We start from the raw sequence: 18,073 nt of genomic DNA on the forward strand, positions 1-18,073 counted from the left end.
GTCTGGGCTTGGTGGCTGTATATGGGAAGGATCCCCAGGTGGGGCAGTCTCTAGATGTCCTTTCCTTCAGTCTCTGCTTTACACTTTGTCTCCATATTTCCTTGGTTGAGTATGTTGTTCCCCTTTCTAAGGACTGAAGCATCCACAGGTACTAAAGTTAAATCAGGATCAGATAAACCATCTAAACAGTCCCATAACCCCTAAAGAAATAGAAGCGGTCATTAAAAGTCTCCCAACCAAAAAAAAAAAAAAAAAAAAAAAAAGCCTAGGATCAGATGGATTTAGTGCAGAATTCAATCAGACCATCAAAGAAGACCTAATAACAATACTCTTCAAACCATTCCACAAAATAGAAACAGAAGGAACACTATTCAACTCATTCTATGAAGCCACACTTATGCTTATACCTAAACCACACAAAGACCCAATAAAGAAAGACCAATATCCCTTATGAACATTGGTACAAAAATACTCACTGAATCCAAAAACACATCAAAACAATCAAATAGGCTTCATCCCAGAGACACAGAATGGTTCAATATACAGAAATCCATCAATGTAATCCACTATATAAACAAACTCAAAAAAAAAAAAAAAAAAAAAAAAAAAAAAAAAAAACCACATGGTCATCTCACTGGGTGCTGACAAAGCATTTAACAAAATTTAACACAAATTCATGATGAAAGTCTTGGGAAGATTAGAAATTCAAGGCCCATATCTGAACACAGTAAAAGCAATATACAGCAAACCAATAGCCAACATCAAACTAAATGGAGAGAAACTTGAAGCAATCCCACTAAAATCAGGGACTAGCCAAGGCTGCCCACTCTCCCCCTACCTATTCAATATAGTAATTGAAGCTCTAGCCAGAGCAATTAGATAACAAAGGGATGTCAAAGGGATACAGATTGTAAAGGAAGAAATCAAAATATCACTATTTGCGGATGATATGATAATATATTTAAGTGACCCCAAAACTTCCACCAGAGAACTTCTACAGCTGTTAACTTTATCAAAATGGCAATTAAAACAACTAAATCAACTCAAACAAATCAGTAGCCTTCCTCTACTCAAAGAATGAACAGGCTGAGAAAAAAAATTAGAGAAATGATACCCTTCACAATAGTCCCAAATAATATAAATATAAAATACCTTGGTGTGACTTTAACCAAGGAAGTGAAAGATCTGTAATGACAAGAACTTCAAGTGTCTGAAGAAAGAAATCGAAGATCTCAGAAGATAGAAAGATCTCCTATGCCCATGGATTGGCAGGATTAATATAGTAAAAATGGTCATCTTGTCAAAAGCAATCTACAGATTCAATGCAATTCCTATCAAAATTCCAACTCAATTCTTCATAGAGTTAGAAAGAACAATTTGCAAATTTTGAATAACAAAAAACCTAGGATAGCAAAAACTATTCTCAACTTCCAGGGGAATCATGATCCCCAACCTTAAGTTATATTATAGAGCAACAGTGATAAAAACTGTATGGTGTTGGTACAGAGACTGGCAGGTAGATCAATGGAATAGAACCGAAGACCCAGAAATGAACCCACAGACCTATGGCCACTTGAGTTTTGACAAAGGAACTAAGTCTTTCAACTGGGCCATGGGTTGTAACTATACCTCGTGTGGCTGTATGCCTGAATGAACTATATGGCACAGGTGTTGAGGCCAGAGGGTGACTTTTGGAAGTCCATTCTCTCTTCCCCTTGTGTGGGCCCTGCTTCGTATTTCAGGGTAGCTGGCCTGCAGCCGTCCCTTATGATTCTCCAGTCTCTGCCTCTCACCTCGTAGTAGGAGCATATGACTACAAGCCACAAGTCTGGCTTGTGGACTCCAGGGTCACCGGGTTTGTGGTAGTAGGTAAGCCTATGTAGAGCTATCTCCCTGACTTCCAAGCACGCCACTCATTTACGATAGAAATCTAACCACTTAGCCAATAACTGAGGAGGAGGAAAAAAACACAGCGTCTAATAGCTAAACTAGATGTTAAGAAATGCACAAGAGCTTAGGTTAAAAACTACCCTTTAGCCGGGTGGGGTGGTACATGCCTTTAACCCCAGCACTTGGGAAGCAAAGGCAGGTGCATCTCTGAGTTCAAGGCCAGCCTGGTCTACAATAGTGAGTTCCAGGACAGCCAGGGCCACACAGAAACCATCTTGAAAAACCAATGCCAAGGCAAACAAAAACCAAATGCCTTGCCCTTTTTCACCTCAGACAACAGGTTAACTGGCTTACATGACCCAAGGTTAGTTCTGTTTCCAAGCCAGGTATCCAATCTGCCTTATAAAGTTCCCTCAAATGCCAATTTCTCCTGTCAGGTCTGAACTGCAAATAATACCCGTTCTTCTCCTACCGTTTTTATCTACCACCCATTTTCCTTTTTTGAACTTTTTATTGTTTGCAGGCACGCACACGTGCAACATGATGTTCCCATGGACACTGGGAAGTCTGTTCCCTCCTTCCACCCTAAGGGACCCAGGGATTGAAATCAGGTTGTACTGCTCGGCGGCACCAGAGCCAGACTCTCCTGGCCTTTACTGCCTGTTTTCTAACTTTGTTCCTGACCACATATTCATTGTACTAAGTACATTTTCAGGAGCAAATTGCCTAGGTTCAGATTCTAGCCCCAATTTAAAGCTGAGTGTATCCACACAAAGGCCTTGGAACAAAACCCAGTTAGCTCACAGTAGTTCCTTCACAAGTCCATGTCAATGAGCAGAACACGGTTTTCACTGTCCCTAGCCTGCAGCTGTGCTGTGCAGCGGCTTTCTCCCCACCCAGTACCCTCCAGAAAGGGCTCAGGAGAGACAAAAGGCCACATGGTAAAAGGAAAAACGTAAGACTTCGGACTTGGAGGAGTAAACAGCTGTTGGGAGAGGTGGAGGGACGCAGAAGTGACCAGGCCGCCTCAGGCTTTTGTAGATGGTCTGCAGGCTGTACAGTCCCAGGGTAGCAGATAGCAGCTTTCCTGAACTGTCACCTGTGTGGGGGTGAGCTTTTGTTGATGCAGCTTTTTTGAGGTACCCTGCAGCTGTACCTCCTCACCTGTGTCCCTGTTAGCAACCCCAGGAAGAGCTCTGGGTTCACCACGCTGGAAACTTTCTGGCTTGAAGGAAAGTTCTGTGATGACTACTACAACCTCCTTGGCCTAGAACTCGTTTGCAACATTGTCAGTCTTTGGTGGGAACTTGCAGTCTCAGGGATCACAGTGCCTTTGAAGGGCACTTAATTCTTGTGTAAAAATCATGAGCTTTGGAGCCTGGCATTATGACCTTTCTACCATTCCCACCATGACATGTTACAGTTTAACATAAGGTTTATGCACTTTGACATAAACCTTTCCAATTCAGTGAACTGAAGCTCGGAGTCCAGCAATAGAAGGAACTCTTTAAATTGCAACAGTTTAGGCAATGACTAAAAATCAGCAAAGACCCCCAGTAATATTTCTTCACAGCGAGAGCAAGATCTGTGTGGGGTGTTCTAGCCTCAGCCTGAGTGGACTGGCTCCTGGAAAAAGAGCATTAGCAAGTACCAGGGTTCTCCTGGGCTACCATAGGCAGCATTCAACAGAAAATGTAAAAATACCCTACTGAACTTGCACATATGTATAAAATGTGTGAAAACCCACTGATCTAGATATGTGATTACAAATGTACAAAAAGCATACTGGACCCTGTATGTGTGTACAGTGTATAGAAAGCCGGCTGAATCTAAGTCTGTGTTTCTGCAGTTTGTTGGATTCTTTGTTCTCAAACCACACTGGTTGCTGCAAGGGCAGTGAGACTGTGGGGTGCTTCCAGAGCAGCCCCCCACACACTGCAACAGCATCTGCTCAACTGCACTCAAATACATCAGCTGTGGCAACATGTCCTGTGTCAAGTGGCATCTGGTGCCACTGGAAGACAAAGCCATTTACAGTTCTATTTCCAGTAAGTATTCTCTAGAGCCGGCCATTTTAGCTCCTAAACTATTAAGGCTACCTGGGATAGATACACAAAAGTACTTTCTAAACAGTAAAATACCCATATCAGATTTTATTATTACCAAAGAAAACGGGAAAATATGTTCTCTCAAAGACAATGAGGTCTTTGTGTAACTTGAATTCATGTAGCTCAGTCTCTAATCTATTCAGTTTCTTCGAGCTTGTTGCTATGGACACCATGAGTGCTTAGTGGGCCTGGGAGCCGGGCGCTCGTCGTTCCTCTGCATGCTGTGTGTCCATCCTGCCTGATGGGAAGACTACCCATCGGCTCACAGGAAAAAGAAACAGGAGTCAAGAAAAAAAAAAAAAAAAAAAAAAAACAAGATGTATTTAAAAACAGACTTCTCCAGTTGGCATTTTGAAATAGCTAACAATTGTCTCTAATGCTCATCTGGTTTCCTTTGCTCTGGAGTCCTCTGAGACTTTACTCCTTGAACCTCGGCAGCACCAGACGTTAAATCCCCAGAGGGAGAGGTATTAGGTAACCTTCTGCTGGTCATTGTTGTCTGAATGCAGTAGACAGATTCTCAAACCTCTAGTTCATGTCATGACGATCATCAGGAAAAAAGGATGAAGTCAAACTTGCATACTGAAAATAATGGAACACACATACACACACACACACACAAAACCCCTGCAGATAATAAATATCGCTGATCCACCTCTCTCAAAGTCCAGCTTCTTCCTCCTAGTAGCCCTGCAGCCCGTTGTACACCTTCTGCACTGGTCCTTGTTTGAGAAGCTGCTTGATACCTGTCGGAACGAGCAAATGACTGTATTAACAGAAACGTGACTTCCCAGAGTTCCCAACTTCACACCTGGACATCTCCAAACATACATGTGGGATCTGTTGTTTCTTTCTCCCCAGCCCTACCCTACGTACACCTTGAGAAGCCCTAAGAAATGAGATCAGGTAGAAAAGGAGAAGAAAGTCCCCTCAGCAGATCTTCCACTTCTCTTTCCTTGCCCCTTTGCCAGCTTTCACCCTTTCTACCCATTTCCTTATCATTTTAGAACACCTACACCAGGGGCTATGTTCAGTTAGTGCAGAGTTCACCCTGAGCCTCCAGCCCTCCCTCCCACTACACATCACAGCCCAGCTCACACAGCCCTCAGTGAACACAGTGACACTACAAAGGGTTTTGTTATTCTCCTTTCAGTCACTCACACCACACACACACACACAGACACACACACACACACACACAGACCACAGACACACACACACACACACACACACACAGACACACACACACAGACACACACACACACAGACAGACACACACAGACAGACACACACACAGACAGACACACACACACACACAGACCAGACACACACACAAACACACACACACACACACACACACACACACACACACACACACACACACATCATGTACCTTCTTTTGCTTCCTCCGTCAGCTGCTCTTTTGGAAAGTCCACATCAAAGGTGATTATCAAAGAGCCCTTGATGTTATTGTTATCAAAGTTGGGCAGCCCTTCCCCTTTCTTCCACAGCTTGGCTCCTGGCCTGGTGATCTTGTCCCTGGAAATATGTACCTGGAAAGCAAAAGGAGTACAATGGAGTAGGGCAGGCACACCCCAAGTCTACAGCACAGCTTCTACTGGGCACTGGGGACAAAGCTATGGTCACAGCTCAGCAGAGAAGAAAGGTCAAAGGGCAAGGGCTGACAGGCATAAGAGAATTAAAAATACAGTGGGAGGCTCTGCAGCAGGGGGAGTCAGTGGGAGATGGCCAGGAAGGAGCCTCTGACTCTGATGACCAAGTTGCTGAGATGACCCAAGACCACAGAGCTATAAAGCTGTAAGCGTGGAGTGTTTACCTTGTGACCATCCAGGTGAGTTATGTCCATCTCAAAGCCAACCAGAGCCTCAACTAGTGAGACCGTCACATTTGTGTACAGGTCATCCCCTCTCCTCTCAAATATCCGGTGCCTGAAGCAGAAAATGGCAAAAACCATCAGAGTTTAAAGAGCTAGAAAAATCTGGGGGAAAAATAAACACCATTTTCAAAGAGTATTTGACTAGCTTTTGAATATGGCATTTTCTGAGACTACAGAGCTGTGTAAGTCTTACTGAACTCGATTCCTAAGTAACTTACAATTAGCGGAAGTACACAAATGTAAGGAAAAATCATTAATCACTAAGTTACAGAAAAGAAAGGTCGAGCTGAGACCACTAAGTTCAAGGCCAGCCTGGGCTACAGAGTGAGATCCAATCTCTCAACTCCCTATCCCCACTTTAGCAAAGGTACGAGGTTTACAGAGGGAACAGCAACTGCTCTAGTTTCTAAGGGAAGCTCCAAGGGAGACATTGCATGCAGAGTGCGAGAGGGGGAGATCTAGGAAGCAGGGCCAGTTGTCTATCATCCAGTCTAAACACAGAGTGGTTTCCAACTAGTTAGTAAGAGAGAACACTAAGTTAGAAAGCGAGAGCACTGGCTGCCATTACTGTTTAAGTGGCACTGGAGGAAGCCTATAAAGAATAGGCTGAGTATTAATATGACCGAACGGCCTTTCTATGGAGAACTGCAGCCTGCCTTCATTCCTACTGCAGCCTGCCTCTCATTTACAGCTCTTTTCTTTTCTTGTGGTTTGTTTGTTTTTGTCTTGAGTTGAGATACCACGTTTTCCAAGCTGGATGGCCATGAACTACTGGTCTGCCTGTCTCTACCACCTGCAAGGCTCGGCGGGCATGCAGCAGCCAGTGTGGCCTAGAGTGCCAAGGCCCAAACCCAGGGCGGTATGCACGCTTACAAGCACTCTACCAGTGCCCAGCTCCCTCTCTGATTTTACCCGGTCTTTCCTTCCAGCATCTTTTGAATTTTTAAGTCCTAAGTAAATAACGGGTTCAAGGCCAGGGCATCATCACTCAAGCAAAAACGCAAGGCTGGGAGCCCTCTCCCAGCTGATACTTACTTGACAACTTTGATTCTGAACCGTAAGTCTCCAGGCTCCCCATCCACATGAGGCTCACCTGGTCAGGTCAGTCCAAAGAAGAACAGAAATTACACAAGCTGAACTTGATTTACGTGACACTCGGAGCAACTTTTAAATTCAATGCCTCAGGCAATGTCTCTGTCAAGTCTGTCTGGGAAGGCACTGCCTTCACTCCCCCCACACATCATGCAGCCATTAAGTTATGGGATAAGGCAGAAGAAGTAAGTTATGGTACTCAACACTAGCATCTCACCTTCTCCGATAAAGGGGTACTCCATGCCATCTCTCACCCCGGGCTCTATTTCCACTTCTAGTGTTCGCTCTTCATTCACTAGTCTGAGACAAAGGGAATTAAAGGAGGAAAGGAAACAGTAACAGAAGCCTACATACAATCTGCTCTACCACTGTGCTCCCTGGGACAGCCCCCTGCTGTTTGCCAAGGCTATCTGGGCCTGTTTAGAGTGTCCAGAGGCTAACACTCAGAGCAAAGGGATTGCATCACACAGATATCAAGGTTTGTACTCGAGGTCAGAGTTGGAGGGAAACAAACATCTGTCACATGTAGACGCAAGACACATGTCCAGCCTTTCACTTACTTGACATTAGGGCACTCGTCACAAACCACTTCCTGAGTCATTTGGAAGCGCCCTGGTCCCAGCTGTGTGGTTCGCATCTCCTGCCGACAGTTGCATTTCCGTTTGCCAGGAGCCTGCCGAGCTACAGGCTTGTTTCTAACTACCTAGGAACACATAAAACAGCTTTTAGTTTTCTTCTCTAGGGTACAAATCAAGCCCCACACAGGGCGGAAGCAAGTGTATATTTAAGTGACTCTGATCTCATTCCGAAGCTGTAGGAGAGGAGAGGGAAGAAGAGACTAAAACTCAAAAATTAACAATTAAAGATCAGACTCTTTCACATTAAAATGAACACTTATACTAGTTAAAATTAATCTTAAATGCCATGTAAAGACAAGTCATAAATGGACAGCTACATTTGCATTACGGCTCACAAAAACTTAAGAACAAAATGAAGCAGTGTCACAAACCAACAAAAGAAAGACAAAGCAGGGCACCTGGCAAGGAGCATCTCACAAGAAACAGAGCCAAAGAAAGAGATGCTTAGCCTAGTCGGAAATTAAGAAGCACAGCCAAGTCCACAGTGAGATAACATCTCATACTCATTCCAGGAATTCTAAACATTAAAGGGAGCAGGGACTATCCCACGTGGACGGGGCGGAGCACACGTGAACTGCCGTGGCATGCTGACTGTTGGCTTGGACAATTTCAAACATCCTGTGGCATTTTTGGGTAAAGCATAAAGGTGTTGACACAACCCAGCAATTCTACTTTCGCACTTACCCACGAAGGGGACATCCTTGCTCATCTGTGACTAGAATATGGACAGGATGCTCACGTACAGGACCCCACTGATGGTCACAGTGAGACTCTACTCAGCAGACCAACAGCTGTAGGCAGCAAGGACTCACAGAGACAAAAGTCCATCTCAATATACTGAGGTGCCAGACAGCAATGGTGAATGGTGAAAGTTCTCTCTGCAGTGAGACAGGCACAGGCGTGGTACTGTTTCTCTGAGTTCTCAGGCTAGATAGTGAGTTTGGTTTGTGACTGCTATGAACTAAGGGTTCTGATGAATTCAACTGTGTGTCAGTCACTCCCTCTCATACTCTAAAAACAAAAAGTACTCGAAAGTCTCTGATTTGTGGTCAGAAGTACAAGTTCTGCGGGTCAGTATGAGTAGGTGTATTGGAGAACTTACTTCCACAAAATTTCCTGCGTACACTTCTTCCAAAGTGACTTCTAGATCTACGATGATATCACTTCCTCTTGGAATATTCCGGTCCTGCTGACGAGGGGTTCCTCCAAACATGAAGCCAAAATCTCCAAAGAAGCTATAAATACAGTTAATTCATCAGAAGAAAGGACTCGTATCCTGTCTCACAATTGCTGACTTTCTTCTCCTTGATAAAATATTGTTCCTACCAGCACACTAACAAACCAGATATTTTTAATATACTGTATCCAAATATCCATTCAAATACTGAGGAAAATCCAGATATAATAGACATGTTGAAAAAGGGTATAATATATATAATCTGGTGCAATTTGAACTTTTTGGTTAATGTAAGAAATTTCTTTTTTTGTTTGTTTGTCAAGACAGAATTTTTCTATGTATCCCTGGCTGTCCTGGAACTCATTCTGTAGACCAGACTAGCTTCAAACTCTGAGATCTACCTGCCTCTGCCTAGAATTAAAGGTGTGCACACCATGCCCAGCCAATTTAAGAAATTCCTTAAGGTTAATTCTAAACATCTGAACGTACTGCATGTGTTCACTGTATCTGCTTTGGAGATTATTAGCCTTAATGAAGAAGCTACCACTCTATAAAAACCTTGAGCATGTGCTTAAAGTTGACAAGCAAAGCCTCAGGACAGTCCCCATCCTTGGGGTGATGAATGTTTGAAGGTAACCAAAGACCAACTTTGAGATGGATGGAAACAGTCTTTCTGCTGAACAGGCAGCAATCTGCACCCAGGTGCACACACTCCTGAACATCCTGCTGAAGAGAGGGCAGAGCAGGACAGGGAGCTTCTCTTTCTGACATCTACAGCATCATTTCGAAGGCCAGGGGAGAGGCACTTCCCCCCCGATAGAGCTGTTTTAACTGCAGTCTGACTTGAGAGGGAAGCTCTAGAGGCTTTGGGAATATGAAGAAATGAACATTCATGGTGTACAAGTGCAGCCTCAAACATTTCTCTGTTTATAACTACAGAGCTGAACTCTGGATTAGATCTCCTAGTTAAGACATTTGGAGATTCAAATGTCTGAAAAGGAGGGGTTCAAAGTGAGAAGTACTTAAAACCCAAATTTCCAGAAAGCCTAGTGTGACAGGAGATGAAGAGAACCTATGAATCCCTTCTCTGATGGTGCCAATTCTAGCCACCCCCCTTCTGTCCACAGGACGACACAGAGGCAACTCTGCTCTCTGCTTCCAAGAACAAGTCAGTTAGTGCCCAGTGGTCCAGTCCCAGAGTGTAATACTCTGCAAATGGGCAAATTACTTACTGTGAAAAAATGTCCCCATGGGAGCTCTGATGCCCATCCTTCAGGCCTTCTTCACCATATGTATCATACTGTTTTCGTTTCTCACTGTCTGACAGAACCTGGGACAGATGCCAGTGGAGAAAATGTCATACTCTAAGGCTGGTTAAGGTACATTCCCGTTTATAGCTGTTTTCCACGCTGACCCCGAGTTTCTAAAGCTTTCCAGAGTGTGATTTTCATTGTGCATGGTACTAAGGCTTGCTTAAAGTTGTTTTTCTTTTATTTGGGATTTTTGTGTTAAGGTCTGTGTGACTTAGGCTGGCTCAGACTTCCAAATATAGCCCAGGATGGGCTCAGACTCATGTTCTTCTTGCCTTAGCCTCCTGAGTCTGGGAAGCTGTTTGAACAGACTGAATTCTCTGGCCCTGCCTATTTCACACTGCCCAACTCATTCTTCTAACTTCATGTTATCCAATCTGATTGAGCACTTTAAAAAAGCATTTAAGCACGGGACTGTGATGGTCAAGAAGGTACCAGGAAAGTAGGGGGAGGGACTGCTCAGGTTGGTTTTCTGGGTATTTGAATTCCAGGGCTTATTCTGTAAGCCCCATGCTGTACTATGTCACTAAACTGTAACCAGAATATAATCGTGACAGGTTATCACTAGTAACAGATGCACTAAATCAGCAGTCTTAAAACGTTGCCTCTCCCGCCCTCTGCACACACTGTACAGAGAAGTCTGGCACACCAAGAGAACAGGATCATGGGCCTGAGGGAAAATCCAGGGCTGTGTTTCCAGAGCTATGTTTTCATACTTTTTTCCCCATGCTTTTGTATGTGTAGACATCCATTTGTAGAAGAGTGCTGTCTGCCTTGAAGTGTCTAAGTCTGTGACATCTTGAGTTCAAACTGTTGAGAAAAATACTAACAAACACTACTCTATAAATGTACCTTCCAGTCAATTTCACGCCTAAAAGAACTTTGAGTAATGTTTGTATGATCCAAAGAACACAGAAAAAACTGTTTTCTAAGCATGTAAAAATTTGCCTTCAACATGCAAGAAGAAAAAATATATATAGGGAATTAATAAAAACTAAGTATAAAAAATTTATGTATGAAATTCCTACAACGAAATCCACTACTTTCTGTTAAGTTAAAAACTTAATTTTGAAAGGGGCTAGAAAGATGGCTCAGCTGCTAAAGCATTTGTTGCTCTTGCAGAGGACCTGGATCTGATTCCCAGAACACATATGGTGGCTCACAATCATCCATAATTCCAGTTCCAAGGAAATTCAATGCCCTCTTCTGATTTCCATGGGCAAGAGGCATGAACAAAAGTCTATCCACAGACAAGCAAGCAAAACGTTCATCTATATAGAAAGCAAAACCAAACAACTTATTATGAAACAAAATAACTCGGGCTGAGTAGATAGATGGCTTAGTTAAGAGCTCACACTGCTCTTGCAGAGGACCTAAGATTGATTTCTAGCACCCATGCTGGGTGTTCATAACTACCTGTGACTACAGCTCTGTGGGCATCTGATGCCTCTGGACCTCTACGGGCATCTCCTGTACTCATATGCACAAACATGGACAAATAAAAAGTAAAGGTTGAAACTAAAATAACAGAGTTCTTTTGTTTTAGAAACCTCAAGTATATGCACACATAGGTACTTGCTTTAACTGTTCCACTGGACATGTGCAATTTAGCTCAGTTTCCAGGGAGCTATAGTCACGGGTGCTTTCCACCATACCAAGCTTAGAGAGAGAGAGAGAGAGGAGAGAGAGAGAGAGAGAGAGAGAGAGAGAGAGAGAGAGAGAGAGAGAGAGAGAGAGAGAGAGAGAGAGAGAGAGAGGGGAATGTGTATGCAGGGGTGGCGGCACAGGTAGTCAATTAGTCAACTAACATGCAATTCTCAACTGGCTAAAATGCTAACAGTAATCAATCTTACTTCAGTAGAGGGGAAAATAATCTTTTGTTTGCTAGAGTCTTTGTATTCTATTAATATTCTGATTTGTGCACACGAATTTACCTGGGAGAAAGGCAAACAGAAATGACCCGAGGAGGGGGGTGTTTCCCTGATGCTGGTCTTTTCCACATCCACAGACGGTGTTCCCATTTTTGTTTCTACGACTCACCTCATAAGCAGCACCCAGATCCTGGAATTTCTCCTGGGCTTGGGGGTCATCAGGGTTCCGGTCTGGGTGAAGCTGCAGGGCCAGCTTCCTGTAGGCCTTTTTAATATCCTTTATGGAGGCACTTCGAGGCACCCCCAAGATCTTATAGAAATCTCGCCTGAGAGGACAAACAGGTAAGACTTCATCAATGAGTTCTCTATTACATTTTTAATTTTGCCTTTTCACTCTTTGTACGTAACATCCTTTGGTCATTTTTAACATGACTCCTTCACTCTCTCCCCATTCACACCGAGCCCCTCCTTCTTCACAATAAGTTCCCACGTGTTCATACATTTTGTTTGTGACCCACTGAGCTGAATTAGAGTGTGGGTCAGGAGGTATCCTGGCAACCCACCAGTGCCTGCATCCCTAAAAATGACTTCCCCTGACCCAGCAACCATTAACTGTCAGCAGTTCTTCCCTTGGGGAGGAAGGGGCGAATGGCTTTTTTGCTTTGTTTTTTTAATTCATGTGTTTGTCCTAGTCATCCCTCTAGCTCCCTATTACATTAAAAGACATTTTGTGTGTGTGTGTGTGTGTGTATGTGTGTGCGCGCTTGCGCACACATCTACATGTGCACCACATGCAGATGCTTGTAGAAGCAGAAAAGAACCTTGGGAGTTGTGAGCTGCCTGCTGTGGGTGCTGGGAACTGAATATAAATCCACTGTAAGAACAGTAAGTGCTCCTAACAGCTGAGTTATCTCCCAGGATGTACCACATTTTCTCTCTTTCCAGTTAGGTCCAATTATATAAGCATGTAAGGATAAAGACAAAAGTATATATGACATGTACACATTTATAAACAATAAATAAAAAGAGATATGCCAGAATTTACAGTCGTAGGTACTGAAATAACCATAATGGTACCATGATTTGTTGGAGACAATTCAAAAATAAGTAAAAGACAGGTGACATTCTTCTTTTAGAATTACCTTCAGCAGAGAAACTTGTCCTATCTCTATGGCTCCATGCCATTTCCAGCTAACAACCAAACAACCCAGTTAACTCCCTCTTCACTCCCTATACTGGTTCTAGATACTTTTTAAAAAAGAATTTATTTCTTTTTAATTATGAACATACATGTCTGCTCTCGTGTGTGTGTGAGTGCAGGTACCCTGGTGTCAGTTAAAGCTGGCTCTCATGGATCTGTAGCTACAGGTGGTTGCGAAGCACCACACGGTACTGAGTTCTCCACGGAAAGCAGCAAGAGCCCTTTCCTCTGTGCCGTCTCTCCAGCCCACCCCAGTGACTTTTGACTGTTTCTAAAGGTCAAGTAATTTCCAACAATAGTTATCTTTATTCACAAAGATTACATCACATACATGTCCTAAACAGTAGCACTTTTGGAACATTAAAGATGGACTAACCTAAGGAGTTAATAAAGATTAAGCAAGCTCCAAATAACAAACCTGAAGGGAAAATTGCACTCATCTGGATGTAAGGATTGTGGTTTATTTTGCTGGAGGAGAGAAAGTACTTTTCATGCATCCATTGCTGGTAACTACGCTAGTTTAGATCCAGTCTTTATGACAGACGTCGCCTACAGTCCACATGCAGGAGCCTCTACATCACCACAGCTGAGAATGTGCCTATGATATAAACTGAGGCTTAAGATGGAGAATATTGCCAGGAGGTGTGTGCAATCAGCCATAAAGGGTTCTTTCTCTGCTAGAAGTGTCAAAAGAAAGCTAGAGTAAGACTACAAAAAGCATTCCAGGTAAGGGCCGTATCCAGCTCATTGAAGAGGCCCATCTGAATGCTCACACCTACTCTTTTTGCCGGGAGTTTAACCACTAGAATTAGAATCTGAAACTAGAACAGAATCGGAAAACATTTTAACAATTGGGCTAGGGAAGTCATATAATAGTCACTGACATAGTATGGGGGTTAATTTTAAAATATATGGGGGAAATATTTTTAAAAATATGGGAAACCAAGACATAAGACAAAGTATTAAAAATGTGTCATAGTCTGGCAAGTGGATCATCTAGAGTGCCTGCTTCAAATTCATGAAGTCCTGGATTCATGATTGCACATGCCTATAATCTCAGCACTCAGGAGGTTGGGGTTATTCTATAAACTCCTAGTAACGCTTTTGAAAGTTAATCTTGTTTTTAATCATTCTGTTAGGTTTCTCAGTTGGTTTTCTTAGACAGGGCCTCATGTAGCTCAGACTGGCCTTGAACTCACTAAGTTCATGTTGAACTCCTGATCCTCCCGCCTCTACCTCTCAAATGCTGAATTTACAGGTATATAAAACCATATTCAGCTCAACTATACCCAAGTTTTTGTTGTTCTCTGTAGCCCTGGCTGTCCTGGAACTCACTCTGTAGACCAGGCTGCCCTTAAACTCAGAGACCTGCCTTCCTCTGCTTCCCAAGTCCTGGATTTAGAGGCATGCATCATCAGGCCCAGCTCAACTCTACCATTTTTAAAATTTATCACCCATAGGAAGTCTCTTCCTCATCCCTAAAGTCTTGATACCTCATGAGACAGGAACCAGTAATTTAATAACGACATGGCTAACTATACAGTGAGTGAGGCTTACTTAAGCAATACTCTTAGGAATATGCTTCTGGAGAGGGGTGGGTTAAACAAAACTAAAGATGTTTAAAAAAAACTTATGGATAGACACTGCTTTGAAAGCTGATTCAAAACATGAATAAAGTCCCACTCCCGACCCCTAAAGTTCATATCCCTCTTACAGTGGAGCTGAATCCAGCTTTCAGCGCCCATGATGAGTGACTTACATGCACTTGGATAACTCCAGCTCAAGGGAAGTTAGCACCCTTTTCTTGCTTCCATGGGCATCTGTACTTATAGGTCTATGCCCACACATATGCACACAAACATATATACACAGATACATGTACTTAAAACCTTAGAGTCAGATGGACATACAAACACAGAGGATTCTGAACCTAAGTACCCTCATGAGTGGACACTTCCCTTAGAATACATGGAATCTATGCATGTATAATGCGAAAATCTCAGTGCCAGGTGAGAAACCTCCCTATGAATTATAAGTCAGGGAGGCCCCCAAAACAATAGAGCAGAGGCCATGGCTATTGCTCTTGGCTGTCCATCAGGACTAGATGGAAGACCCTACTGCCAATGACCCGCACACTGTGGCCACAGGACTTGAGAAATCAAGTCAGAGATCATTCGAAAACTTCCTCCCTCCTGGCCAGCTTACAGTGCTGGAAGGCGCTATGCAGGCTGCTTGGGGAGAAAAGTCACCAGTGCTGACTAGCTAGGCAAGATGTACTCACCTTTAGTGCAATAGTGGCACAGATTATGGAGTTAACCTACTGCTTTTTCATTGGGTTTAAGGCCTGCTCCACAGGAGTAAATGTATACCTGATACTATAAAACTGTCTGAAAGCCCATGGCTAGGGGATCACGGGTCCTGGGGGAGGGAGGAACTTGTCACTGTTGTTTTGTTAAATAGACATGTTCTCAAACTACCTTATCAATATTTATATTATACATATAGATTATGTGTGAATATAACACACACACACACACACACACACACACACACACGTTACATTCAGAATATAAGGTTATATTCATGCCACTCTCCACCTTGGACAAAGGCTTCTTTCTACAGGAGCAGTATTAATGCATCAGCATCACTGTTCAAAGCACAGAGAATAAGTGAGCACCGAGAGATTAGTCTTCAATGGAACAAGTATTTCAACCTTCCACCCCTCTCCCACACTCCCCAAGGTTCAGGGGAAGGAGGAACAAAATGAATGTAAACACAGAGGATGGGGAGGAGGGTTGCAAAAGTCTGCCTTCTGCAAATGGTCCTCGTGAATTCATTCAAGTTATGGTTACCTGAACAAGACCTTCATGTGAGCAAGTCAGTACAATTAGTCACTATGCCAGCAGACAGATGGATTCAGAGAGTTACATTTAGTTAGGAAGGGAACTTATTGGGGTGTGCCCAGGGCAAGTATTGAAAGTACTGGGGGGGGGGATGTTGTGGGTAGGTGTGTGTGTGTGTGTGTGTGTGTGTGTGTATGAAATTGTCAGAGAATAAATAAAAGATTTAAGAGGGAAAAGATTAAATGACAGCTCAGGAAAATACAAGGAAAAGGGGGGGGGGAGGGCAGATATAATTCAGCGTTGACATTACTCTCCCAGAGGCTGCTTTATGAATGACTGAAGTGTGAAGCTATAGTATGAAAAATACTAGTAATTGCCAAGAATGGCCACTCATGCCTGCAACCCTAACACTTGGGAAGTGGAGGCTGAAGGATCATGAAGGAGTTCAAGAGACCAGCATACCTCAACTCCTAACTGCAAAACTTTATGTTGATGTTGTATTAAATACCTTGGGGACTTGTGGCTTAATCAAACAAAGAAAAAAACAACAACAAAGTGAGAAATGTTAACTTTTAGAAATTTAAAATATGTCACAAGGAAATAATGATAAAATTTAAACAAAAAGAAAAAAGCCCATAAAGAATGAAACTTTATAAGCTATAATAAGCAGTGAGTTTTCCATTGTGAGCAATCTATAAATTGTCAAAATCTGACATCTATGAACTTTTGGTATGTTCTTATTTTTGTGGTTACTTGTTTATTGAGACAGGGTGTGATATAGGCCAGGTAAGCCTGGTACTCAGTCGGTAGCTGAAAATGACCCTGGGTTCTGATCCACCTGTTTTCACCCACCCAAAGCAGGGATTAAGGGTGCAAGCATTCCAGAATACATGTCTGATATACCATATCCTAAGTCATCAGAACTATAGAGTTGTGTGTTTAAATGCTGGGAGAGACTCTAAGCCTGTTCTTTTTCCCTGAAGGTTGTCACACTGTTTCCCCTGATTTCAGAAAATTGGTAAGTTCCGTCAAGCTTGTAATAGACCTCACAGTGGAACCAGACTACCTAGTTTTTATTTGCCTGTTAGAGAACTGTTCTTCTCACTCATACCATCCAGCTCCAGAAGGAACCATAGAGAGAGACACTGAGGCAAGAAGACAGTTCAGGCTCGCGTGCCCAAGACGATGGGAAGTACGAGGACTCTGAAGTGTCTGGTTGCTCTCTCAGGCAAACTTTCTTCAGTCTGAGCGTGGTTTCTTTACTTGCTTTCCTCATCTGACCTGGCATCATGGCCCAACCACTTTAGTGTCAGCCTCTCAGAGGCTTGTCACAAACTGGGTAACCCACCGTCCCACTCTGGAACTCGGACGTCAAGGACGTATCCATAATTTCAAACCCAGCGAGGCACTCATTACCTTCATTTCCATCAGGAGCCCCTTTCCTCAGACGTCCGTGTCCCTACTTCTGCTCACAGCCACTTAACTCCTTGTGATCCCCAAACAATGTTTGGCTCTGCAACCTACTCCCGTTCTTCTGTGGGGAAACCTGGCCCTGCACGGCCAGTCTGACCCACACTACCCGTGTCTCTCTGCTCGGCAGTGCCCCTCCCTCACTCCTCGATGTCACCCGCATCATATCAGCAAAGGCCGCCGCTCGCGCCCCGTGCCGCGCGGGAGCCCCCATCCTCACCCGGCGATCACAGCCCCGATGAGGTACAGCAGCAACAGGCAGAAGGTGCTCAGGTTCTGAGGGGCCATAGTGTCCCCTGGTTCCACCCTCTCAACCTCCCGTGCCGCTGTGTCGGCTGACCAGCCTTTCCGGCCGAAGGAGGCCGCCTCACGCCCGGGTCTCTCTCTTGCCCGGCCGCGGCGACAGGTAGCGCGCCCCTTCCTCAGCTGCCACTTTCCGGGAGCCCCAGAGCCGGCGAGCAGCCAGGCGTGGGCCAATCGCTGCCTGGGACATCACACGCGGCCGCCACTCCGCAGCCAATCAGAGCGGTACACTTCACCTCCGAGGCGGCGCGGGCAGCCAGTCAGACAACGAAA

The 18,073-nt window shown here is 43.9% G+C and overlaps 1 protein-coding gene across 2 annotated transcripts; it reads right to left on the minus strand.

The window, feature by feature from the left end:
* Positions 1-4,028: 4,028 nt before the first annotated feature.
* DNAJB11 (DnaJ heat shock protein family (Hsp40) member B11) lies at positions 4,029-17,962 on the minus strand. 2 transcript variants are annotated; one of them, XM_080918879.1, is made up of 11 exons: positions 17,718-17,962; positions 12,153-12,309; positions 10,035-10,132; positions 8,728-8,860; positions 7,548-7,690; positions 7,205-7,287; positions 6,931-6,988; positions 5,836-5,947; positions 5,392-5,551; positions 4,654-4,744; positions 4,029-4,526 (listed from the first exon to the last, which is right to left on the minus strand). In XM_080918879.1, the coding sequence occupies exons 1-10, from the start codon at positions 17,783-17,785 to the stop codon at positions 4,680-4,682; spliced, it is 1,077 nt and encodes a 358-aa protein (XP_080775005.1). In that variant the 5' UTR covers positions 17,786-17,962; the 3' UTR covers positions 4,029-4,526; positions 4,654-4,679. The 2 variants fall into 2 exon arrangements, with proteins under 2 accessions (XP_080775005.1, XP_080775004.1); XM_080918878.1 differs by having other exon boundaries at positions 4,029-4,744.
* Positions 17,963-18,073: the final 111 nt, after the last annotated feature.

This window comes from Micromys minutus, assembly GCF_963924665.1.
Source record: "Micromys minutus genome assembly, chromosome: 7".
NCBI lineage: Eukaryota > Metazoa > Chordata > Mammalia > Rodentia > Muridae > Micromys > Micromys minutus.

What these genes read in the sequence shown, in the direction of transcription:
- DNAJB11 (XM_080918879.1), bottom strand. Translation starts at nt 17,785, where the DNA reads ATGGCCCCTCAGAACCTGAGCACCTTCTGCCTGTTGCTGCTGTACCTC. An exon ending in CATGGGGACATTTTTTCACA is followed by an intron (nt 8,861 to 10,034) that starts GTAAGTAATTTG and finishes CTGTATTTATAG; the next exon opens with CTTCTTTGGAGATTTTGGCT. An exon ending in CTCACCTGGATGGTCACAAG is followed by an intron (nt 5,552 to 5,835) that starts GTAAACACTCCA and finishes TTTGCTTTCCAG; the next exon opens with GTACATATTTCCAGGGACAA.